Source organism: Trifolium pratense, linkage group LG1, assembly GCF_020283565.1.
Source record: "Trifolium pratense cultivar HEN17-A07 linkage group LG1, ARS_RC_1.1, whole genome shotgun sequence".
Taxonomy (NCBI): Eukaryota; Viridiplantae; Streptophyta; class Magnoliopsida; order Fabales; family Fabaceae; genus Trifolium; species Trifolium pratense.
Genome location: NC_060059.1, coordinates 27,636,589 through 27,661,360, shown reverse-complemented (window position 1 = coordinate 27,661,360; position 24,772 = coordinate 27,636,589). Strand labels below are relative to the sequence as shown.

The window sequence follows — 24,772 nt, the reverse complement described above, 5'->3', positions numbered from 1 at the left end:
TTGGGGGATGGAGAAACATGTTTGGAAAGACTGGGGAGTTGAGAAACAGTAATTTTTGGGATCCATTGAAGAACAAGAACACTAATTGTAGATTGTTGAACGTGAGATTTTGGATTTCTTTCAAAGATAAATTTATTTAATTTTATTTGGAAATATGAGATATTATTAATTCAAAGTGGGGGATTATGCAAATAACTATAAGTTTAAATATGCAAAACAAAATTTAATGTATAAAATAAATAGTCAATAAAGTCCACATGGTCAATTTTAAGTGGTGCCACATCAGGAGAAGGTAACTAGCACACCTAAATGGGAATGCAACCTAGCACTCACCAAAAAAAAATACTGATTGGGACAAAAAATAGAGTGGAATAGACGACGAGCCACGTGTAAGATTGTTGCAATCCCATTGGTCAAGTGACGCTACACATAAAAAGTCAGTATAATTCATATTCACGCGGTTATTCTTATTTTTTTTTCAACCTAGTTACTCTTTTCCTTAACCACCAAGACAACACAAAACGCTCATATAACTGATTTTCCCTTTCTTTTTTTTTTTCATGTATCACCTTCACTAATTCCATTCAACAATTAATTCACCATCATCATCTTCTTCATGGAAAACCAAATCGATTGGGATTTTTTCTTCGATCAGTTACCAGACTTTGAACAAGTCGCCGATTTTTTACAGGAGGATGTAATCAATCCACCTGTTTCCATCGGAGATACTCCGTCGCCAATTCCCGCGTTATCACAGATTGAGAATTTGCTCATGACTGATTCCGATGAGGGAATTGCGTCGCCCGAGGAGTCGGACTATGATAAGCTTCTGGCGGAGATTCTCATTGAACCGCTCCCTGAATCCGAGGAAGGTTCGGTCTCGGTGGTTCCTTCTGATAAAGGCGGAGTTGATCCATCGACTCCTGAAGAGGTTCGTTCTGATAAAGACGGAGTTGATCCATCGACTCCTGAAGAGGTTTCTCCTGAACCTGTGTCGAAGAAGCAAATAAGGTGAAATTATGTAAACAGAATATTGAGATTGTTCGTTTATTTATTAGGAATTCTCTGTAATTAGGGTATGGTGATAACTGATAAATTAATAGTCTTTAGACACTAAGAACCATGCTTTTATGTTTTCACGAGTAAACTATCAAATTAGTCCCTTGACGTGTAAGACAGTCTCAAAATAGGTTATAAGACACACTCAAATAGCTCATTGTTTTATGAATATTACCCTATTAAATTGTCAAAAAAAAATAAAAAATTGTCAAATTAGTTTTTATATTTAACCAATTTCTATTGGTTAAGGCCCGTTTGGATTGCCTTATTTTTTGAGCTCATGTGAAACAACTTATGCAAGGAAATAAGCTTTTATGTATTAGTATAAGTTTTTCAAGATAGTTTATGAGAAAATAGCTTATAAAGATACAATTTTTGTTAGTAAAAACTTATGAATTTACATAAAAGTTTATTTATTTGCGTAAGTTATTTTCATAAGTTAAAAAATAAGCCAAATCCAAACGCGCCCTAAGTCTTTATATTTTACAACAATTTGATGGTTAAGTTATCCACTTATTCTCAATTTAGTTCCTAACATGTTCTTTGAACGACTAATATGAGTAAAATTTAATAGAGTCAAAGACGTTTTTGAAATATTCATAAAGTCGGGGACCCACTTGAGAATGTCTTACAAAGTCAGGGACTGATTTGGTAGTTTATTCATTTTTTCACCTACTGGACTTTATGTTGGTACAGTTTCACTATGAATTGTATTTACAATATGTGATCCAAAAAAAGTTATCAGTCTACTTTTTTGGTTTGTTCTCATGTGTGTGATTTTGTGAATTATTTGGGATTGTTGAATGTGGATGCAGTAGATGTAGCAGTTTGATGTTTTTGGGAAATTTGGATCATGATTTTATGAATATCGTTGTAAAGGCAATGCAGTAGAAGTTACTGCAGCTGATTTTTCTTTCGATAAAACTATTTTTATACCTCTCTTGTGGCTTGAAGCAATTTCATGTCAGTGATTGTACTTGCATGATATAAAAATGGTGGATTTAGTAGTGTGCTATGGAAGTTCACAATTATCATAAAATAAAAAACATGAATGTTGTATTTGTACTTCAATTGTTATAAAATTAATTTTCATGCAGTGAAACATCTGTATTTTGACAGAGTTCAACCAAATTTACTTATTCACAGTTTCATACAGTCTACTTTGGTTAGTTGTTAATGGAATACGGCTTGGTTGTTTGTTTTATCATATTTTTTTTGTAAATATATACTCTGAGGGGCCTGATGCGATGATTATGGTTCTAAAGAGATGTTTTTGGTATCTGATTTTCAGGCAGATGAGGAACAGGGATGCTGCTGTGAAATCAAGAGAGAGGAAGAAGACGTATGTGAAAAACCTTGAGACGAAGAGTAGATATTTTGAAGGGGAATGCAGAAGATTGGAGCATTTGCTCCAGTGCTGCTATGCTGAGAACCATGCTTTGCGGTTTTGTTTGCAATCGCGTAGTGCATTTGGTGCTCCCATGACCATGCAGGAGTCTGCCGTACTCTTGTTGGGTAAGCCTTGCAATTTCAAATCATATTTCATCTGCCTCTTTTCCTATTTTTCGTTGCCATTTTATTTTTGATCGTGTAAGTCAATGGGTAGAAGTAAAACCATATGAAAGATAACAGTGACACTGCTTGATTGATTTGGTTTCATTATTGCATGGTGTGGTTGTTTGGCCTAAAAATGTTTTGCTTATTTTCTTATGAATGGATCTTGTGCTAATGCTCTACAGTTTCATCTATTGCCTTTATAATAGTTTTCCAAGTTACAACATTAATCTTCAATGACTAAACAACAAATTATGCTAACTTGATATTGAATATTTCAATATGGGTGCCTGAATCATTTAGGGATAATAAGCTTTTTCCACCTTCAAAGTATTCCTTCTGTTCTTCTTAGTGTTCTGTGGATCAGATGTTAAAAAGCCTTTAGGTATTTTAGTGGATTTCGCAGAACAGGAATGCTGGCTAAATTCATTTTATGTTAAGCAATGATGTCAATAGCGCACTGCTGCGTAGCGGCCCCTGGCTGTACAAGACATGTTGTAGCGGAGCATTTAGATTGGGGTATTTTAGGAATTTTTCATTTAAAAGAACAACATAACAGTGTCTGGGCTTCTCCTCCCTCACTTTATCTAATTCATACCATAATATTTCACCCTCTCACTGGTCAATCACATCTAGTTTTCGAGTTTTTATTTATGCAGTAAAAGCTATATAAATGCTTAATTTTTCGATGTTTAGGCTTTTGTGTCTAAATGGAGAAAATTTGTGGGCCGTATGTATAATAATTCACAAAACCATTTGTTGGTTTTTGTCAGAATGAAAATTTATGTACCTCATTTAGCTGTATCCCAGATTTGTGTGCTTATGCAAATTACATAAACATATCCACATGGAAATTCCAAAACACAGAAAAAGTAGAATCATTTTATGCATTCTAAATAAATAGAAAGTCATTTTGAGATGTCAATTTCAATGTTGTCATCATTCGAAGAGTGTGTTTTATGAAGCTGGTATTGCAATTCGGTGGAATATAGAAGACTGGAAGGCTGCGGTATTGGCCTGATTGTGTTGGTTCTGCATTAATTATGAAGGTGTACAGTGGGGTTAGGAAACATGGTTAATTTGCCAATGTTAAACTTAATTCTCATAGGCAATTGTTTTGGGAGTTAATTATATGTATCTCATGATTATTTTGCTTTGTTTGTGTTAAACTATGCTTGTAGTTGTACTATAGATTATTCTTCATTTACAAATATTGATCATATTCATGTTGCAGAATCCCTGCTGCTGGGTTCCCTGCTATGGTTCATGGGCATCATGTGGCAACTCAGTCTACCCCTACTGTGGCTAACAGTGTCACCTCCAAGAGAAAACACGGAACACAAAAGTCTAAGAAGGGTGACTCTAAAAGGGCCAAACAGTAATATCTCTGAATATTTCCTGACTCAATCGTTTGTAAAAAGTAGAAGATGCCAAGCTTCAAGAACAAAGATGAAATTTGATTTTATCGTGTTCTAAAACTTTTGAAGCGGGGCCTTTTAGGCGTTCTATTCATTCCTTCTTTCTTTGCATTTTCTTTCTCTCCTTTTGTTTTTGGTTTGTTCTATTGAGCTTTCAGATAGAGTCCTAGACTCCTAGTTACAAAAATATGTAAACCGAACATGTTGGGGGTGCTTTTGATAAATATTATCAGCTTTGCTATGTCATGTTCTTTGAACTTATCACAGGACTATAGTATGCTGTGTGTCCTTTCTATTTGGAACATTGAAGCTGTTTTTTATGCAACAGTTTAGATCGCTTGGTTTTTTTTATATTATTGATCTTAGAAAGAATAGCTTTTCAATCAAACTTTCTCTCTGAACATCTTAGCATACCATTCAAAAACCTAAAGCCACCTACAGCTAGAGTTTCACCTCTAACAACCACCATGAAATCTTTTCCATGAAGCACCATCCACCATCAACTTCCAACATGTAGATAGAATTACAACCGAAGCACCAAGAGAAGAACCATCACCATCCTTTACCTGTCTCGCACCAAAGACATGTGAGTGACTACACCCCCTAGAACATATCTACCATTAATCATTGTCTCCTCGGACCTTCTACCTTCCCAACCTACATTAAACAACACCATTACTATCTTCTGTTATCATCCACTCAGTACTCACTAAATTAAAAAAAATAGTCAAGAACCATAGCATTTCGCGATTCATTATTAAATCTACCCGTGCATGCTCCGAACTCCATATACTTTGAGGTCACCGTCTCTGATGTTTCACTTTGTGCCCTGTTTTTAGATTTGCTACATCATATTAAAGTCCATTCTCCTGCAACCACCTCTATTAAACATCCTGCTCATGACCTACAGCTCCCAGTGACTCTGACATTGTCAGCACTAGAGCTTGAGAGATTCAGAAGGAGTTCTGACTAGGTGGTAGTACTTGCTGTGGAGACAATTCATAAGAATCCCAAATGACAAGCAAAGTAGTTGTCAAATTAAAGAGGTTGGCTAAACTATGGTTAGGTAGTGATTATCATAAAGAATTGAGATTCATCGTATTAAATAAGGATTCGTCATAATGAATCTATATTCAAGATGAGATTTATGTTCAAAATAGATGCACACAAGAGATTCATATCGATTAAGTTTAATTTAGTATCGAATCGAGATACGACGATTAAGTTTAATTTAGTATCAAATCGAGATACGACTCACATGTATCGTAAGATACTAATCACCATGTGTAGCGCATACCAGCACACTGACTAAGCTGAAATGTCCCCTCTGCAATTCAATATCGCTTGTTGGCTAGCTGCGGTTTGTTTTCTCTAGCATGGCCTTAATGTTATTTCTATACATTGTGGTGTGTAATGAGTGATGAAATGCACATTATGATAAGCAGCTATCTTATTCTGCTTTCTTTCACCTTTTATTAGCATTTTATTTATTTTTGTTACTGGCTGTACTTCTGGTAAGTATAGCTATTCTAATTTAATGTCGCGTTTTTAATTGCAATTTGCATAAATAATCGAACTACACAAATATGTGAAATATTATCTTGCAGAAGTAGAAGTGGTGAAATAGAACTTTGTGAAGCCTTGGTTGTGCACAAAATGTATAGCCACAATAAACCTACAAATCCTCATGGTGTACAAGTTTTACTCTATTATCTCACTTAGATGTAGTACACCTCTACCTTTGTGACTATATTCTGCATTCTGGTTCTTCACTATAGCACTGCAATTTACCTTTGGTCTTGTAATCAACCTCCATGTCACATTCTTTCCCCCACAGCAACAAGTACAAACCCATGATGACAATAAATGCACCTATGATGCTGAAAATTTTATGAGAAGCAAATTTCAGAACTATCATAAATTCACCTATTCATTGGTTTCTTATTGTGAAAAGAATTGAGTCATTGCATGTTACCTGCCCAAATAAAGTTTTTCACCAAGGACAGTGTATGCCAGAATTGCCACAAATATGGTACCAAGAGGGTTAAACAATGTGACAAAAACTGGTCCTTTTTTCTCTGTGCACCATAGTTGAATGTACGTCAACAAACCGCTAACAACGATTCCCTGTCATTAATATGATTGATAACGTTAGAACTCTAGATTTTGTAGTACTTTCTTTACAAAAACCTTGTACTAGTAGTACTTGTTATGAGCTGATAAATGGTTACTATTATACTTAACCCCATATATTGTTGACCACAATTCAATGTTGAGCCCTATAATCCATGCTGAAGGGTTATTACGTTCTGCTATCACTGTGAAAACAGCTGATTGTGCTGCTCCAATGAAGCACATCCATGTAGTGAGTGATAATTGAGCAGGGTATCTTTTTAGCGTCGATGCCTGAATTTTCAGAAAAGGTTAGCGACACAGGTTGTTGCTCGTTTGTCTTTCATTCATGTGTAATTATTTTGAAGTATTTGCAAAATAATGACGAGTTAAGTAAGGTAAGAACCTGCATGATGAACGATATAGACCATGTAATACAGCATAAAACTGTAAGAAGTGAACCCTTTAACTCGCTCTTCTCATTGACAGAAGAACTTATTGGTTGAATATTAATTAGAGGACGCCATAAATTGCTCATAATAGGTCCTTTGTATAGTGTCATTGTCATAACACCAGCTAAGGAGATTATGGTACCAAGAACTTTTGCTATACCACGAGGATTTCCAATATCAAGAACCTCAAACCTGAGTGCCACTGCAATAATGAAGGTAAGGGCAGCTATGCTGTTCACCATGGAAGAAATAAAGGTTGGAGAAGTGTATTCAAGCTTGCAAAGTACATATTCAGAGTCAAACTGACCCTGCAATTTTTTATGATTATACAAATCATGTTTTCATACTTCTAATTCAATAAAGTGTAATACTATATCATTCTTTTTTTAATTTTTATTAATTTGTTCTTACCCTAACACTGAAAGCACAAAAAATTCCATAAAAAGAGCAAATGTCAGCTTTGGTCTTACATTTCTGCAAGAAAAACAAGTGTTAACAGATAATTGATAGATGAATGTTCTATCATGCATCTATGATAATACCAAAATCAAATGAGTTTATTTGAAACAATCAGATTAAATGAAATGACTTATGACTTAAATGTTAAACATTTAAATGCAACTAGCTCCCCCATGAATTTAAAAAGAGCAAATTCCATGAAGTGGTTAATAACTCCTGATGGGAACAATTCTTGACCAGACTTTACTTTATCTCGTGGCCGAACTCTAGATTATCGGCGCCCTCTTCCCCCCGAAACCGGAGGCTTTACTGACACTCATTAAAGCCTCCATGAATTAAATCACGCAAATGCAAATCACCATACTAAATGATATTAGGTTGGACAAGACAACTCATACCATGAGCTAGTTTTTAAGATCAAAATTTGTTTAATATGGTATCACAACCTAGTTTCAAGTTAGTTCTTGGGACGAGATCTAAACTCATTTTAATATGGTATCTAAACCTATTTAAGGATGACAATGTATGACTCGATACAACTTCCGTGAAGCAAACATTGATGTTCAACTTCATTAAAGCTTCCACAAGTTAAATCATGCAAATGCAGACCACCAAACTAAATTAATTTTACAAAATAAATTTCATTCCAAAATATCATTCTGAAGCGCTCTCGCGCCAAACACAAACTAAGAACACACGAAAGAATTTGAAGGAAATTAAATGTATATCATTACCTCTCTAAAAAGTATGCAAAAGGAAACATGACAAAACCAGCCACAACATGACGATAGGTAACATAAACATAAGGACTCATTCCATGATTGAAGGAAGCTTCAGTAACAAAATATAACAAAGTATATCCCATCTGGCCTAATACCATGATCAAATGTGGCTTGAAATGTTTGTATACTTTTTGCTCCATTAGTGATTATGATGAGCTTATTTTAGAAGCTCTCAACAAATTCAACACATGCACTTTTATATATAACATATTCAATATTGAAAATATTATACCAATATTAGTATAATTCAATGATGATCAAATCCATGAATCATGAGTCAATACTTATTATGTCACACAAATGGCCAGTCTCACAAATTACTTTTCTATCAGGCCTGTCCAACGTTAATATATAATATTGATGAGTATTTTCTTGAATAATTTATTTTTGGTCGAATTAATCACCTTGTACAGCAGCTTCACTTATATATTTTTTATTTATGTACAACTTTATTAATGATATATAATAACACAACTGGGTGTTTGATGAGTATTTTCTTGAATAGTTTATATTTGTGGTAGAATTAATCACTAATCATTGCAGTCTCACTTAATTTTTTTTAGCACCTATCCAACTTTATATGAATTTGATTCTTTGCAGGGTTATATAACATTGATTGGTGACTATTTTCTTGAATAATTTTATTTATTTGTGGTCGAATTAACCATTACTGCATTTTCACTTCATTTTTTGGGCCTGTTCATATTTTCTTTAGAAAATTACTTTTGATGTCTCTTGCGCACCATGTTTATTTTCAATTTTACCTTTCTGCTATTTAGGTGACGGACGTTATAAAATTTTGAAGAAACTTTGAAAACGCTGTCCCCTACCTATCTTGCGGACATCGCTCGCTACCTATATAACGGACCAGTCGATGATTACGTCTTTTGCATCGATTAAAGACCTATATCAAGTAACTAATTTTGATTGGCCACTCGTGCGGTCATACGTCTCTTTTATTAAAGTCCATTTTTATAATCCCGCAAGGTCTCCAAATTGTTGGAGTCAGGAATTCATCAAACTTGATCAAAGTTAAAAGAAAAAGTAGTAAACATTATGTTTATGATGTATTTGAAATGAAGTTATGTGTATTTTTGTCCAAATTGCTTAAGAATGTTTAAGTTATTTTTAATTTTCTATATCTATACTATATATAAAGAGGATACATGAGTTTTGGTGTAAACTTTTCATAATACCAACAATCTCTTGATTTTTTTAGTAGCAAGAAAAATATTTTATTGACAAACTCACCATAACATAAGATACATCTTTTTTTATTAGTTGTAGAAATCTTTTATTAACAAACTTACCATAAAATAAGACATATATATATATATATATATATATATATATATATATATATATATATATATACACATATAAGTTTCAGCGCCCGCCTGATCCGCTAGTTTGTATCATAAATCATCTTAAAGTTTTTATTTATGGCATTGTTCAAATTAATTTCTTTAATTTTAATTCTGAAATAGTAATTATTAATCTTACATGACCCGTTCGCATGGTCTCTTACTAGTTTTGAAAAGAAAATAATACCTAGTTTAAAATTTGGGGTGTTATGGAATGCATCACATATTGGTCAATTTTTTTTTATAAATAAATTGTTAGTATATTACAATGTTATGTTAGTATTGGTCAAACATTTAATATTTTTTACCATTACTAATGTATTTTTTTCTCTTAAATATTATTTCTTAAATTTAGTCAAATATGAGTAAAAAAAATAGTTTAGTCAATCATAATCTTTTGTGATTTAATTGATATGTATTGAAAGTTTAAATTACACGGTTACTCTTATTAATACGAATATTTTCCAATTTTTTATTTTTTCTAAGCATATGTATTTATTTTTTGTTTTCACCACCAGTATCCAATCCACTGGACCGTTTAATCTGATCCGAGGGTCATTTCTGGCATCAAAGTGGTTCTAACCTTACTGAGTCCAGCGTCAATCACCACTAAACCAACTAACGATTAAAATGTCGAGGTCCTAAGTTCAATCCTTAACTCAAATTTTATACGTGAAGAAAACATGTATATAATATTTTTTTTAATGTTTGTATTATGATGTATGTTAATTATAAAAAATAAATAAATACTATGATGTGGTCGTGAATCTGTGAGGTTCCGAGTTCAAGCCCCGCTAATATCTTTGTAAGGAGGTAAATGTAAATATATTTGTAAGCGCTCTTTGAGTCCTAAGATCTGTTGGAAAAATATTATCTGACATAGAATTATTTCATTAATATAAATATCAAAGAAATATTTGTACAAATAAATATGATACATCATGAAATAAAATTGATAACATAATAAAATAAAATAGAATAAAGAAGAAGAAAAGCTTATCAATTTTGACTGAGGCGTGCAATGCACTGGGCTTAAGAGTATTTCGCCACCACAGGTAAATTACCCGGTGCAGTTGGTCACATAGCTAATACCCTCCAGGATACAACAGTCACATCTTGCTAGTAGCAAAGTCTCAACGAACTCCTTTTGGATGCTCATGGAAACTTAGTATTATATTATATTTTACTAATAGAATTTGTTGTCTCCCTTATCCATCCTCTTCTATTCACTCGGCATCTCAATATATAGGCAAAACATTATTAACATTATTACCTAGGATCCCTTCATTTGCACTATATTTATTTTCAAGCAAAGTGTAACTGCCCTCCTTCAAGGTCATTAGATATATCATTAAGGGATGTTAATGATAATAATATAGATGTAAATAGGAACGGCTGGTCAACAATATCAATAAATAATAATAATACTTTAAAATAAATTAATAAAAAATCCAACAATCCCCCACAATTTATTTTAAAGTTTTAGATTTTAAGTTTTAAGTGTTCCCAAGAGCGTGAAAAATCAACGCATAAGCACTAGTGTCTTTTGGACTATGAACTAGCACATAGAGCAAATGAAATTTGATCCACTAGAATGTCGGTGAGATTATAACCTCTATGAACCTCATTTCGTATGTGAAACAGTGACTTCATCACCCACATTGATTTCTCATCCAAAGTTGTTCAACGCGGTGTGGTGCATTTTGGCCTTGCACCTATTCCTGGATTTCATGAGTGACTCTAGAAAGTCTGCCCAAGCTTTCATAGAGGCGGCCCCACCTCAACACTCATATAGGTGAATTTATCAAGTGTACACCACAGTGAAGCACACCACTCATTTTATGAGCTATAGATTCATTAAGAGAATAAACTCAACCTCCAACGCTGTAGTATATACTATCCTACACCATACTACACCATAGGGATGAACTCAAATAGAAATTGGATAGTGTTTTCTCAAATTGCCAAGTGACTTGTTCTTACCCATATGAACATAGCCTTGCAAATTTTCACAATCTATGTTGGGTTACCATCACTCTCAATTTTTGTATTGGACATAAATTCTTCACCCTCGATGTATATATCATCCACTAGTTTCTTGCTCAGTGGGATTATCACAGGATCCTTTATATATATCACTCAACAGCTGTTTCACAAAATTAAATTATACATTGACTAAGACGTCTCTTAGTCAGTATCTCATTTATTTTCGAATATACATCCATGATATATTATCATAGGTTTACTTAGATAAATTCTAAGCAACAATATTCTCACAAAAGGAGAAATTCAATCTATATTTAGATTTATTGGTACCAGTCTACTTGAAAATTTCCAAGTGACAACACCCCACATTTGGTAGAATTAATTTTCCAAGAGAATTATTTATCCAAGTCTACTTGAAAGAATTCCAAGCGACAAACCCCCACATTGGAGAAATTAATTCACACAAATATTTTTCATATCAACACATTTCAATAAACATCATTGTATTATTTTAATACAATGGATAATCCACAATATACCATATTATAGTTTATGGTATTTCTCAAATATTTCATGAGTCACAATCATATTCAAATCTACTTAGAATATTTCTAAACGACATCTTTTCTATCACATATTCAGGTCATGAAATTTCTCATTAAAATATCTTCTTAATTTACTTCCAACACTAATCTACAAATTTACATGCTTCGGTGGCAACAAATATTACTGCATCACTTGAATATCAATTAGTGAACAATGTCAATATTAAACTGTTTAATTAACACAACAAAATGTTAACCACCGAGTATAAAAATCAAAGTGTAGAGATATACAACAACTTCACATCAATTTAATTAGTCTATGATTCATGGCGTCTAAGAAAATACCACACAACACATACATATTTGCTTTGGTTATTAGAGTTAAAAGAAAATTAACATCACCATATGTATGATCTGAATTCGTTTATATAATTCCCTTCATTCATGCCTAACTAGTATACATTTCTCAAGTTATTGTTCTCATACATGCACAAATATCAACTTCAATTCATAGGTTACATGTATACCAAATTCAAAATTCAATGAGATTATAAACCATAACCTCTAACTAATTTAACATGATACTAAAACTCAATATAAAACCCCCACACTTAGAATACAAGTTTTTTTTTTTTTATACAAGTTTTTTTTTTCTAGTCAAGTTAATTACAATCATAGCCTCAAAGTAATTAAGCATCATAGGAACAAAAATTATTCAGTCAAAAATAGTGACGATTGACTAAAGTAAAATTTCCTAAAAACAAAATTTTCGTCCACAAAAAGTATTTCTCCAAACAATGACAATACAATAATTTGCTTTAATAAAAGAATCAAATCACAAGGGAAAACACAATATTTTCATCCTAAAAAGAACTAATCAAAATTATCATTTTTAATTATAAGATAAATTTAACATGTTCACAAATTCAACACAAAAATCCAGACGTGCCAAATTTAAAGGTTAGAATATATATGTACCTGACTCCTTGTGAATGCTTACAAAGTGAGAAGAATGTAAAACTTACACAAAATTCGATCACCATGCTCCAGTTTCTTTGGTAGGCTTTATAATGAACAATATTTTATAACTATACTCAAACCATGTCAAGCTTCCAATTTAGCCGTGAAGTGAGCAACTTCAAAATTGCTTTCCTTCGGTATCAATCTACCTTATTTCTCAAATTAGAGTTTCTCCTTTTCATCAACAAATAATTCAATTACCAAATCAATAATAAAATTAGTAATAATTCTATGCCAAGGAAGTACTCTTAAAATTGTTGGAAAAATATTATCTGACATAGAATTATTTCATTAATATAAATATCAAAGAAATATTTGTACAAATAAATATGATACATCATGAAATAAAATTGATAACATAATAAAATAAAATAGAATAAAGAAGAAGAAAAGCTTATCAATTTTGACTGAGGCGTGCAATGCACTGGGCTTAAGAGTATTTCGCCACCACAGGTAAATTACCCGGTGCAGTTGGTCACATAGCTAATACCCTCCAGGATACAACAGTCACATCTTGCTAGTAGCAAGGTCTCAACGAACTCCTTTTGGATGCTCATGGAAACTTAGTATTATATTATATTTTACTAATAGAATTTGTTGTCTCCCTTATCCATCCTCTTCTATTCACTCGGCATCTCAATATATAGGCAAAACATTATTACCTAGGATCCCTTCATTTGCACTATATTTATTTTCAAGCAAAGTGTAACTGCCCTCCTTCAAGGTCATTAGATATATCATTAAGGGATGTTAATGATAATAATATAGATGTAAATAGGAACGGCTGGTCAACAATATCAATAAATAATAATAATACTTTAAAATAAATTAATAAAAAATCCAACAAGATCTTCCTTGCTTTTGACTAGGACACCATCCCCCTCACTCTAAATTTTTCTTATTAAAAAAAAATCTATGATGTATGTTCATTTATTTTTTAATAAAATATTATATTAATTATGTACCCCAAAAAAAATTATCCATATTTTATTAATATAAAATTCATTTTTTTAACTAAAAATGATAAATGTTACTTTTTTATTTGTCTGAATTTTTTATTTTTTTTGTCTGAATTTTTTATTTTTTTTGAATTTTTTAACTAAAATCCATTGATGTATTCTTGTAGTGAAAGTTTTGACCACGGTTAGCAATAACTAATCTCCGTCAGAGAACCTGTGAGGCACAAGGTGGATTTTTTCCTCTCAACCGAATCTTTTCCATATGCATGAGGCAGAAATCGAACCCCTGATCACATGTTTTAGGGGACCAAAATCTTACCACTTGGACTAATTTATCGTAGGTATTTATCTGAAATATTAAGTTTACACTAGTGCAGAAAGGGGATTCCACTACCGGCCAAATAGGGATTCCACTACTGGCCGCGGCCGGTAGTAAACACACTCGTCGTTGTAAGTCAATACTTTCCACGACGGGTCTTTTTATACCCGTCGTGGTATGTCAGGTTTCTACTGTATTATTAATTAAATTTATGAGGATTCCACGACGGTTTTTACAAATAACGGTAGTGGTATGTATGAGATTCCACTACGGGTATTTTCAATATCCGTAGTGGTATGTATGGTTTTCATTTTTTTTTTTTTTAGAGTCTGAGATTCCACTACCGGTATTTGTAAATACCGGTAGTGGTATGTATAGTTTTCATTTTTTTTTTTTAGAGTCTGGGATTCCACTACCGGTATTTACAAATACCGGTAGTGGTATGTATGGTTTTCATTTTTTTTTTTTTTAGAATCTGGGATTCCACTACCGGTATTTGTAAATACCGGTAGTGGTATGTATGCTATTCCATTTTTTTTTTTAGAATTGAGGATTCCACTACGGGTAATTACAAATACCCGTAGTGGTATGTTAGTTTTCACTACTGATTGTTATAAATATCAGTAGTGGTATGTTAGTTTTTTTTTTTTTTTTTTTTTCGTTTTTTTGTAGCTTCCTGTGCCTGCATATTAATATGAAAAATCAAAACTCTAGAACAGTATGCACATCCTAAAATACCAATTCCATCACCTGATAAACAGTCCTAAAATACCAATTCCTAAAATACCAATTCTAAAATACCAATCCTTCATAAAATACCAATTCTAAAATACCAATCCTTCATAAAATACCAATTCCATCACAAAAATACCAATTCTAATACCAATTCCTTCATAAAACCATCCTAAAATAGTCCAAAATAAACAGTCCAAAACAGTGAGATGCACATCCGAGCCAAAATACCAATTCCATCACCTGATCTGCTTCCAAGACTCAAACTAAAGCTAATAACCAATTCATCACCCTGCAGAATCTCAAATTTGACAGAAACAAAGTTCAAATAAACAAGTGTAAACTAAAATTGCTGCAATGTATTGAATAGACCGATTTGCAAAAACAAAGTTCAAATAATTAACTATTCTATAACTCACCAGATAAATCTTAACCCTCCAATAACTCCAAAAAATATGTTGACCAACGTAATCGCAATTCATACATCTCCTCAGCTGTTAACTCTTTTGGGTCATTAAATACCTACAATAAGTAAATAATAATATAAAACTATTCTTGACTCGGTTATAAAAAATTATTGATGTATAAAAAATAAAAATTATTACCTCCATCCAAGAATCAGTTATCTTAGCAGTGACAATGTCCAACATATTTTTCATTACATAGTATCCACAGTCATTTGAATTATATTGTTTCCTCGCCTACAAAAATTCATAGCCTATAGCTTCTATGTTTTGAAATAGAATCGGTACCTGTAGATGAGACCGTGATTGAACCTTCTAACTTCAAACAAAGATGACAACACCAAAAAAGAGCAACACCAGCCCCTGCACAGCACAAGCAACACGCAGGAGCAGCAATCACCGCCTAACGCAGGAGCAGCAATCACCGCCTAACACAGCAACCCCTGCACAGCACAAGCATTGATAATTTTATAAATATGTTTATACAACTTAGTTAATATCAAAACAAGTTGTATGTTTATACAATTGGCCATAAATATTGACCCCTGCCCATGGCCAAGTTGTATGTTTTCTTGAAGCCGAAGCTGAAGGGTATTTGCAAGAAAAAAGATCCCATCTTATAAGGCTATGTGGTGAAGCTGAAGGGTATTTGGAGAGACACTACTCAGCTATCTTAGGCTCATACCAAAACCCTCTTGACCATCTCCATATTTTCCCTTACTATTCTAACTACATCAAACTTGGTCACCTTGAGTAAGTATATTATATGGCAGAGATATTAAGCACTATTCTAACTCCATATTTTCACTCCTTAGCCAACCTTGAATATATTAAGCACTATAACTTGAGTGACTTCTATATACCTTGAATATATTAAGCACAAGGTTAACATGAGTGACTTCTATATACTTGCTTATACCTAACACCCTCATGTGCAGCAACATAACGAATTTTGAATCACACTTTGACATTAAAACATGGCTTGGTTATTTGAATTTTCTTGCCTATTTGGAGTTTAGCTTCAACAATAAAATCTGATATAATAGCAGCAAAATAGCAGCAAAACATGGCTTGGTTTAAAACATTACATATCATCTATGAAGTAAAAAATAATCAAAATAGCAGCAAAATAAATATCATAAACAGAAATGACCATATATCTTTTTACTTTTCATTAAATCTCATGCTAAAGTGACCTACACAGACCTACACAGACTTCCAAATCTCATGCAAATTTGTATTTTTATATTGACATTCTCATCATCAAGCCATCAAGCAGAAGAAGAATGAAAACCCACACAAAAAAACACAGACCCACACAGAAATGAACATCACAGACCCACGAAAACGACGTGAATGAAAACGAATGAAAACCCAAGCGAATGAAAACGAATGAACAAGAATGAAAATGAATGAAAACGAAAACGAATGAAATTTGGAGGAAGTTTGATTTATTCATACCTTTACCGAATAAAAACGAAGAAATTTGGAGGCGATTCAAGCATTCTAGGGTTTGGAGAATGAAACCGAATGAAATTGGAGAGATTGGAGAATGGAGAATGGAGAATGGAGAGATTGGAGAATGATTGGGAAATTGGAGTGTTTGATTTGAAGAACTTGGGACGATTGAGAATGGAGAGTTTGCAGTGGGAGGGAGATTGAACGTGTATGAAAATTGGGAATGAAAATGACAATATGAAAAATATAATAACACTATTAGGATTCCACTACCGGTGAATCCTAGATCGGTAGTGAAAAGTGAGAATATGAAAAAAATAATAACACTATTAGGATTCCACTACCGGTGAATCCTAGATCGGTAGTGGAAGATAATTAAAACAAATTTGTACGTAATTACGACATTGCCACCGTGTCTACTTTCCACTACGGATTTAGCAAAGCCGGTAGTGAAATCCCTTGTCTCTGAACTTTCCACTACCGTTTTAAAAATATCAGTAGTGGAATCCTTTGGTCAAATGTATTTCACTACTGGTATTCACATACCGGTAGTGGTATCTCCAAACCAAAAGTCATTTTTCTACTAGTGTTAGTCATATCATAAGTCAAAAAAAGTTTAGTCAACCATAAGTAAAAAAAGCGTTTAGTCAATCATAATCCATTAGGAGTTTACAAAAATTATATAATAGTAGTAATAATTAATTTAGGTTCAGAAAATTATATCTTACAAAAATTAGGTTCATGCATCCTAAAGTTTGACATTTCAAAGTATCTATAATAGTAATAATTAATTTATTCAAAAAATAGTAATAATTAATTAACATTACATTTTTTATGAAAAAAATATTATTTTTTACTTAATTTTTTTAATTAATTATGCATTTGTATTACACACATACTGTATTAATTATAAAAATATCACCTTGTTTTTTAGGTATTTATTATTATTATTATTATTATTTTATTTTTAAATTAGGGTCAAGCATTGTGAATATATTACCTTTAATGGATAATAAAATATATTGATTTCTCTATCGATAAATATCCTTCAAACTCACTTAACAATCAATCATCTTTATAGTTGTAAAATAATATAATTAATAATGTCTAAAACACTTTGGTCTGGTGATGATGTTACCAGAGAGAACATAACGCAAAAGCGAAAGATGGGGGAAAGAGTTGATGCTAATTCAGATGTGTCATTGTCTCTGAATCTAGGAAGTGGAGGAGGAGGAGGATCTTCATTCAAATCCCTCAAGGGCCATGAGGAACAAAGGGAATATCCATGTAAGTTTTGCAGCAAGAAGTTTTCAACATGTCAAGCCTTAGGAGGACACCAAAACGCCCATAGGTGTGAAAGGGCGCTTTCAAAAATGAACAAAGAAATTCAAATGGGAACTTTTGGACTTGATCCTCGCCTATGTCCATACTCAAATCCTCATTATCATCATCAACATCCCTTCACTACTGCAAGATCCACATCTTTTTACCATGGAATTGGATCGCCTCATCTTGTTGCACCTGCAGGCTATGGTAACCCATTTGGGATGATCAACAATTCTATTTGGGCTACTCAAACTCTGCTGAATAATTATAACAATAATATGGGATTTGGAAATTATGAACGTAATAATCAGTTGCAGGTTCCTTCGTCTAGTGCTCCTCGTAGTAATCATTTTCTGTTGGGAAATAACAATCACAATGTCCCAAATAACCCCCAGATTTCATCATCATTCCCTGCTCCCAAATAACCAACATATTTCATCACCATTTCCTGCTGATTTGCCCAACTATTAGTATCTTAGTTTGCTACATGCTTAGCTAGCCTACCTTTTTTACTATCAAGAGTGTTATGTTAGTAGTAAGATTCCCTTTAATACTCTCTTTTCAATTTCAATACTTCCTCTCCTATTTGCTAAAATTTTAATAACTCATATCACTTTATGTGAGATCTATTTTCAATTAAATGGGAGTAAGTGATGAAAAGATTAGAATATTATAGTTAGTGTCATACTACTCATAGTCTTTACTTTTTTGTAGCTAGCTTTTTATTTAATTTACATTAATTGTCATTGTTTTAAATAAAATTTTAATATTTGTCACAGTTGTTCCATATATACTGTATTATGATCGATCTATGTGTGGCTGGTCGCACCTCGAGGCACATTTGTATGAATTATGAATTTGGATCGAGAACAAATTACTGCAAAAGCTAATATTAATTAAATAAAAACAAAAGCTAAATAACCAAAATATTATTTCATAAAGTTAAGGGTTAAAAAAATGTATTTTAAATCCTACAAAATTACGAGTTTTAACTTTAGTCTCTCAAAAAAAAATGTATTCACTTTTAGTCCCTATTTATATTTTATATGGACTATTTTGAGGACTAAAAATCTTTACTTTTTTATAAAATGGGACTATGCTTATAAAGTGTAATATTATGAAGGACTAAAATTACGTAAAATTAAAATTTAATAGGGATTAAACTTAAAAAATCATAATTTTGCTAGTACTAAAAATATTTTCATCCCAAATATTAAATATTTAATTTCTCCTCCATCCCATAGAAGAAATGACAAATTTATTCGACCTATCAATAATTAAGCCAGATCTTATGTATCCTATAAGGGATTTTCTTTTTCTATGTACTGTATCCAAAACTTTTCTTTCTTTTCTCACTTACGAGTCGTGCAAGATTATCCATAAACAAGGTATACAACTTTGTGGATGAATAAAAAAAAAGAAATTTTTATTGGTTCTACTCCTCTTTTTTACGAAGAGAAATAATCCTTTCAAGAATTATCCAAAAATGGATCTAGGCCTCTTATGAAAATTATTTTCAAGACCCAAAATCAAGATAGTGTTATTTACTAGCAACCATCCGGTCAATCAACATAGATTAATCCAAAATCTGATTCAAATTCAATATAATGCTTGTGGGTACATAAGAAATCTATGGAATCGATTCAATCATAACTTGGAATATGGAATTCAAAGGTATCAAATACAAAATGATATTATGAATCATAGACCTAGAAGGAAATACACGATCAACCAACATTTCTAAAATTTGAAAAAGAGTCGGAATAATTGTCTAATGACTCTAATCGAGGGGATCCATGAATAAAGATCCAAATGCATATAAATACAAATGGTCGAATGGGAGCAAGAATTTCCAAGAATATTTGGACTGTTTCATTTCGAAGGCATAATAGTCTTTTTCAAGTAGGGTTCGATCGATCACATGTGAATGCATATTCGAATGACTGATATGAGGTTATCCACAAAAAAGATTTGTCTAAGTCATTTTTTTTTATCCAAGATTCTTCCTTTTTTTTTCTTTGTGAGTTTGGGGAGTATCATGATTCATAGGTCCGAGATCCACATATATGAATTGAAGCGTCCGAACAATCCACTCGGAAAACGGTTGTTAGAATCAATAGGTCTTCAAAATCGTTAATTTGAAAAAGAAAAAAATCCTTCTTATTGTTACATCAGGTCTGTTTGGTTAGCAAAAAAAACTAGCTTTTAGCTTTTGTCTTATGGCTTATAAGTTAAAAGACCTATTTGGTAACAGTCTTTTCAGAAAGAGTTTTTAGCTTATTTTACTGACTTATAGCTTCTTTTTCATAAGCTATTTCAAGTAGCTTTTGAGTTTATAGCTTCTAGCATTCCATTTTTTCTTCCTCTTTTACCCTTATTATTTTAACTAAAATCCATATTTACCCTTTATAATTTATTATCATTAGAATTTAAAATAAAATAAGTAAATGCATGTTTTAAAGTTGCTTCTTTTAAAACCACATGCAATAATATGTTTTAACGTTGCCTTATTATCTATTTTCAAATATGAAGATTAAAACATTTTTTTATCAATTCATAGGTACGTACCTTACTATATTTCTTTTGAAACATCGTATCTTACTATAATTAACCATTATACGATATTGTGAATATATTTTGTTGTTATTTTTTCATAAAGTATATCAACTCGAAAAAAATTTAAAAATATTCAGCATATAAAAATTAGTTTAATAATAATATTTGAAAGATATATTTATTGAATTAATAAACTTAAAACATTGTAAAAAAAAAACATAAAATATTAAATTCTAAGTATCTTAAATAGTATTAATTTGATTAAAAAAATTATGGAATTAAAGATGTTATTTTATATCATTTTATATTTATCGATCAGATGAACCACTAAATTTACCAAACACAATTAGCTAAAAACTATCAGCCATCGATCATAAGCTATCAACCGAGTTATCGGTCATATGCTATTTTTGCCGAACAGCCGCATCTATAGATAGCTATTTTCCCCAAAGTGGACATTAGTCACTTTAGATTAAATTTTTTTCTAGTTGAAGCAAGTAGTAATTTTGATTTTTGAGTCAATAGACACAGTACGGAAAAAATAGAAAAGAAAAACAAAAACAAAAGACGCCGGCGCATTAGCGGGTGACTATGTAACAACCAAGTACAATCAAACTCCAAAACACTTCTGTTGCCAGTAGTATCCCTTGCTTTCTAGGGAATTATCGTCCAGCTTAGCAGCTACTAACATTCCATTCATTCGGCAACGGAAATCTCAACCCAACTAATACTATTATACTACTTTTCATTCTCAACACTCTCTCTCTCTTTTCATTTCTCACTCATCACCACCCAAACCCCATTTTCTACCAGGTACTATTTTATTTTAATTTATTATTTTCTTTTATGCATACTGAATCTTCTCTTGTCAATTAACTATGATGTATCATTAACTAAATAATTGAGCTCAAGTAGTTAATGAGCTCCTCCAGGACAAATCGAACTCAAAGGTTCGATTCCTGATAGGAATAATTCTTAGTAAGTACTTATCTCGTGGCCTGGACTCTGGTAGACTCTGGATTACCAGAGTCCGGGCCCTTACCTGGGGAACAAGATGGTTAATACCAAAAAATTTGTTGTAAGTGGTTTTTTTTTGGTGTTGAGCTAGGTTTTAGTGTTTGGTTTCATGTCTTCAAAATTTCAGGGATTTATTTGATAATGGATTTAAAACCAAGGAGGAGAAGTTTTGTAGAGAATGGTGATGCTGGGGAGGATTTGTCCCTTACAAATGGTGGAAATGATGATGTTGGTCCTCTTGTTAGGCATGCGTTTGAAACGGGGCGGCCGGAAGGGCTTCTTCGCCAGATGAGTTTTGTGGTTAAGGAAAAGGAAGCTGAAATTGAGGAGATGTGTAAGACTCACTATGAGGAGTTTATTCTTGCGGTTGATGAGCTTCGTGGTGTGTTGTTTGATGCTGAAGAGTTAAAGAGTGAGCTCCATGGTGATAATTTTAAGTTACAGCAGGTTGGTAGTGACCTTCTTGTTAAGCTTGAAGAGCTTCTTGAGTGTTATTCTGTTAAGAAGAATGTGGCTGAAGCTGTAAAAATGTCGAAGAATTGTGTACAGGTGTTGGATCTTTGTGTAAAGTGTAACAGTCAAGTTTCTGAAGGCCAGTTTTATTCTGCGTTGAAAACTGTGGATTTGATTGAGAAAAGTTACCTGCATAATGTTCCTTTAAAAGCTCTCAAAATGGTTGTAGAGAGGAAAATTCCTGTTATAAAATTGCACATTGAGAAGAACGTTTGCGGTCAAGTTAACGAATGGATGGTTCAGATAAGGAGCTCTGCTAGAAATATTGGGCAGACAGCAATCGGCCGCACTGCAACAGTTCGTCAAAGGGACGAGGAAATGCTGGAACAGCAGAGAAAGGCTGAGGAACAATATATTTCAGAAGTAGGGAATCTAGATTACACTTTGGATGCTGAAGAATTTGATGAAGATCCTGTTATCGTGTTTGACCTTACACCTCTTTACCGTGCTTGTCATATTCATGATCTTCTAGGAATCCGAGAGAAGTTTCGTGAATACTACTATACCAATAGATTGTTACAATTGAATTCGGACCTTGAAATATCTTCAGCACAACCTTTTGTTGAATCATACCAGACATTTTTTGCTCAAATTGCTGGATTCTTTATAGTTGAGGATAGAGTCCTCAGAACTGCCGGTGTTCTCCTCGTAGCTGATCAAGTTGAAACAATGTGGGAGACGGCTGTGGCTAAAATGACATCCGTGTTAGAGGAGCATTTCTCCTCTATGGAGTCAGCCACACATCTTCTCTTGGTGAAGGATTATGTCACTCTGTTTGGGTCTACTCTTAGACAATATGCACATGACATTGGCACACTTCTTGATGTGCTTGATAGCAACCACGGCAAGTACCACCAGCTTCTCATGGAAGAATGCCGGCAACAAATTAGTGATGTCCTCAGCAATGACTCATATGACCAAATGTTGATAAAAAAGGAAACTGACTACGAGAATGTTATTCTATCATTTAATCTTCAAACATCAGATATTATGCCTGATTTTCCATATGTTGCTCCATTCTCCTCCATGGTACCTGATGTTTGTCGCATTGTGAGATCCTTTATCAAAGGCTCTGTTGATTACTTGTCTCACGGTATTGGTCTAAATATGAATGTCTTTGATGTTGTGAGGAAGTATTTGGACAAGTTCCTGATTGACGTATTGAATGCAACATTACTCGATACAATCAATAGCGGCAACATCACTGTACCTCAAGTTATGCAGATTGCTACAAACATAGCCGTCCTCGAAAGAGCTTGTGATTTTTTCCTTCGACATGCAGCCCAACTCTGCGGCATCCCATGCAGACCAGTCGAAAGGCCTCAAGCAGCTTTAAGTGCAAAGGCGGTCTTGAAGACGTCGAGGGATGCAGCTTATATTGCTCTACTGAGCATGGTAAACAAAGAAATAGACAAGATTATGACTCTTACCGTCAGTGTTAATTGGACTCCTGAGGAGACAAATCAGAATGGAAATGACTACATTCATGAAGTGAAGATTTACCTGCACTCTGTTTTGACCCCAGCACAACAAATTTTACCTCTGGATGCCATGTACAAGGTTGGGAGTGGTGTTTTTGAGCATATTTCTAATGTCATAGTGGCTGCTTTCTCTAATGACGGCGTCAAAAGATTTAATACAAATGCAGTTATAAATATCGAATATGATCTTCAGATCATAGAGAATTTTGCAGATGAAAGGTTCTATTCTGCTGGTCTAGGTGAAATTTACAATGAAGGTAGTTTTAAGAATTATTTGATAGAAGCAAGACAAATGATTAATCTTTTGCTAAGTAGTCAAGCTGAGAACTTCATGAATCCTTCTATAAGGGAGAAAAGTTACTGTGCATTGGATTACAAGAAGGTGTCTGCAATCTGTGATAAATTCAAAGAATCACCAGATGGAATATTCGGAAGCCTTGGTAATAAAAATGCTAAGCAAAGTGCTAGAAAGAAATCAATGGACGTGCTCAAAAAGCGGCTTAAGGATTTCAGTTGAACAGACATGGATATATTCTTTCATTGGAAGTAGGGTATAATTGAGGTGCTCTTCTTTTTCTATTATGGATGTTTAACTTCAGAATCAATAGTGTTTCTATATTGTTCAGACTTGTTTAATTATGCTTTAAATTTGAATGAATTTGTCATGGAACAAATGAACAATATCTCATCATCATTATTGCACACAATCAAAATTTTACTACCCCTAGGATGTGATTTACTATCTTAATTTCACTTTATTATTTCGGCACCATTCAGCTACTGGATTGAATATGTTGATGGATCTGTTATGCTAACATGGCCAAATATAAATCATGACGTTTTCTCTCCCGACCCCGTGATTCTTTTATATCCCCCAATATTCCAATTTTGCCCTTGCAAAAAACTTCGGTTCGCAGAAACCGAATATTTTCTAGTACAAATTTTAGAGTAAATTTCGGTTTTTATAAACCGAAATTTGTTTTCAAGGTATAAACCGAAGTTTTTTGCAAGGGCAAAATTGAAAATTTAGGGGGTATAAAAGAAACACGGGGTCGGGAGAGAAAACATCATGATTTACAATTTACATACTATTTTAGTAGCCACACAAAACTGATGATTGGTAAGGCTATGCTTAAGTGTATAGTAAGACTCAGATGATGAATGTTCTAAAGTTAGTTATATAATAGCTGATTTCT

General features: G+C 33.0%; 3 protein-coding genes, 1 long non-coding RNA gene and 1 pseudogene across 5 annotated transcripts; 3 read left to right on the top strand and 2 right to left on the bottom strand.

Annotated features, from left to right (window-relative positions):
* The first annotated feature begins 460 nt into the window (after positions 1 to 460).
* LOC123885070 (bZIP transcription factor 60) lies at positions 461 to 4,272 on the top strand. Its single transcript, XM_045934295.1, has 3 exons — positions 461 to 1,011; positions 2,351 to 2,574; positions 3,848 to 4,272. The coding sequence occupies exons 1-3, from the start codon at positions 617 to 619 to the stop codon at positions 4,087 to 4,089; spliced, it is 861 nt and encodes a 286-aa protein (XP_045790251.1). The 5' UTR covers positions 461 to 616; the 3' UTR covers positions 4,090 to 4,272.
* A 1,348-nt stretch (positions 4,273 to 5,620) lies between these two features.
* On the bottom strand, positions 5,621 to 8,067 carry LOC123885063 (annotated as a pseudogene).
* A 6,659-nt stretch (positions 8,068 to 14,726) lies between these two features.
* On the bottom strand, positions 14,727 to 16,806 carry LOC123884145. Of its 2 annotated transcripts, XR_006800709.1 has the most exons (5): positions 16,687 to 16,806; positions 15,514 to 15,668; positions 15,367 to 15,462; positions 15,181 to 15,283; positions 14,727 to 15,053 (listed from the first exon to the last, which is right to left on the bottom strand). It is a non-coding gene; the product is annotated as an uncharacterized LOC123884145 (long non-coding RNA). The 2 variants fall into 2 exon arrangements; XR_006800708.1 differs by lacking the exon at positions 16,687 to 16,806 and having other exon boundaries at positions 15,514 to 16,626.
* A 1,043-nt stretch (positions 16,807 to 17,849) lies between these two features.
* On the top strand, positions 17,850 to 18,434 carry LOC123891542 (zinc finger protein 7-like). The gene has a single exon (XM_045941425.1). The coding sequence runs from the start codon at positions 17,850 to 17,852 to the stop codon at positions 18,432 to 18,434; it is 585 nt and encodes a 194-aa protein (XP_045797381.1).
* Positions 18,435 to 21,025: 2,591 nt separating this feature from the next.
* Positions 21,026 to 24,324, top strand: LOC123921891 (exocyst complex component SEC15A-like). Its single transcript, XM_045974597.1, has 2 exons — positions 21,026 to 21,378; positions 21,710 to 24,324. Exon 2 carries the CDS (start codon positions 21,724 to 21,726, stop codon positions 24,091 to 24,093), a length of 2,370 nt encoding a protein of 789 aa, XP_045830553.1. The 5' UTR covers positions 21,026 to 21,378; positions 21,710 to 21,723; the 3' UTR covers positions 24,094 to 24,324.
* The last annotated feature ends 448 nt before the right edge of the window (positions 24,325 to 24,772 follow it).

What these genes read in the sequence shown, in the direction of transcription:
- LOC123885070 (XM_045934295.1), top strand. Translation starts at nt 617, where the DNA reads ATGGAAAACCAAATCGATTGGGATTTTTTCTTCGATCAGTTACCAGAC. An exon ending in GTGTCGAAGAAGCAAATAAG is followed by an intron (nt 1,012 to 2,350) that starts GTGAAATTATGT and finishes TCTGATTTTCAG; the next exon opens with GCAGATGAGGAACAGGGATG. An exon ending in GTCTGCCGTACTCTTGTTGG is followed by an intron (nt 2,575 to 3,847) that starts GTAAGCCTTGCA and finishes TTCATGTTGCAG; the next exon opens with AATCCCTGCTGCTGGGTTCC.
- LOC123891542 (XM_045941425.1), top strand. Translation starts at nt 17,850, where the DNA reads ATGGGGGAAAGAGTTGATGCTAATTCAGATGTGTCATTGTCTCTGAAT.
- LOC123921891 (XM_045974597.1), top strand. Translation starts at nt 21,724, where the DNA reads ATGGATTTAAAACCAAGGAGGAGAAGTTTTGTAGAGAATGGTGATGCT.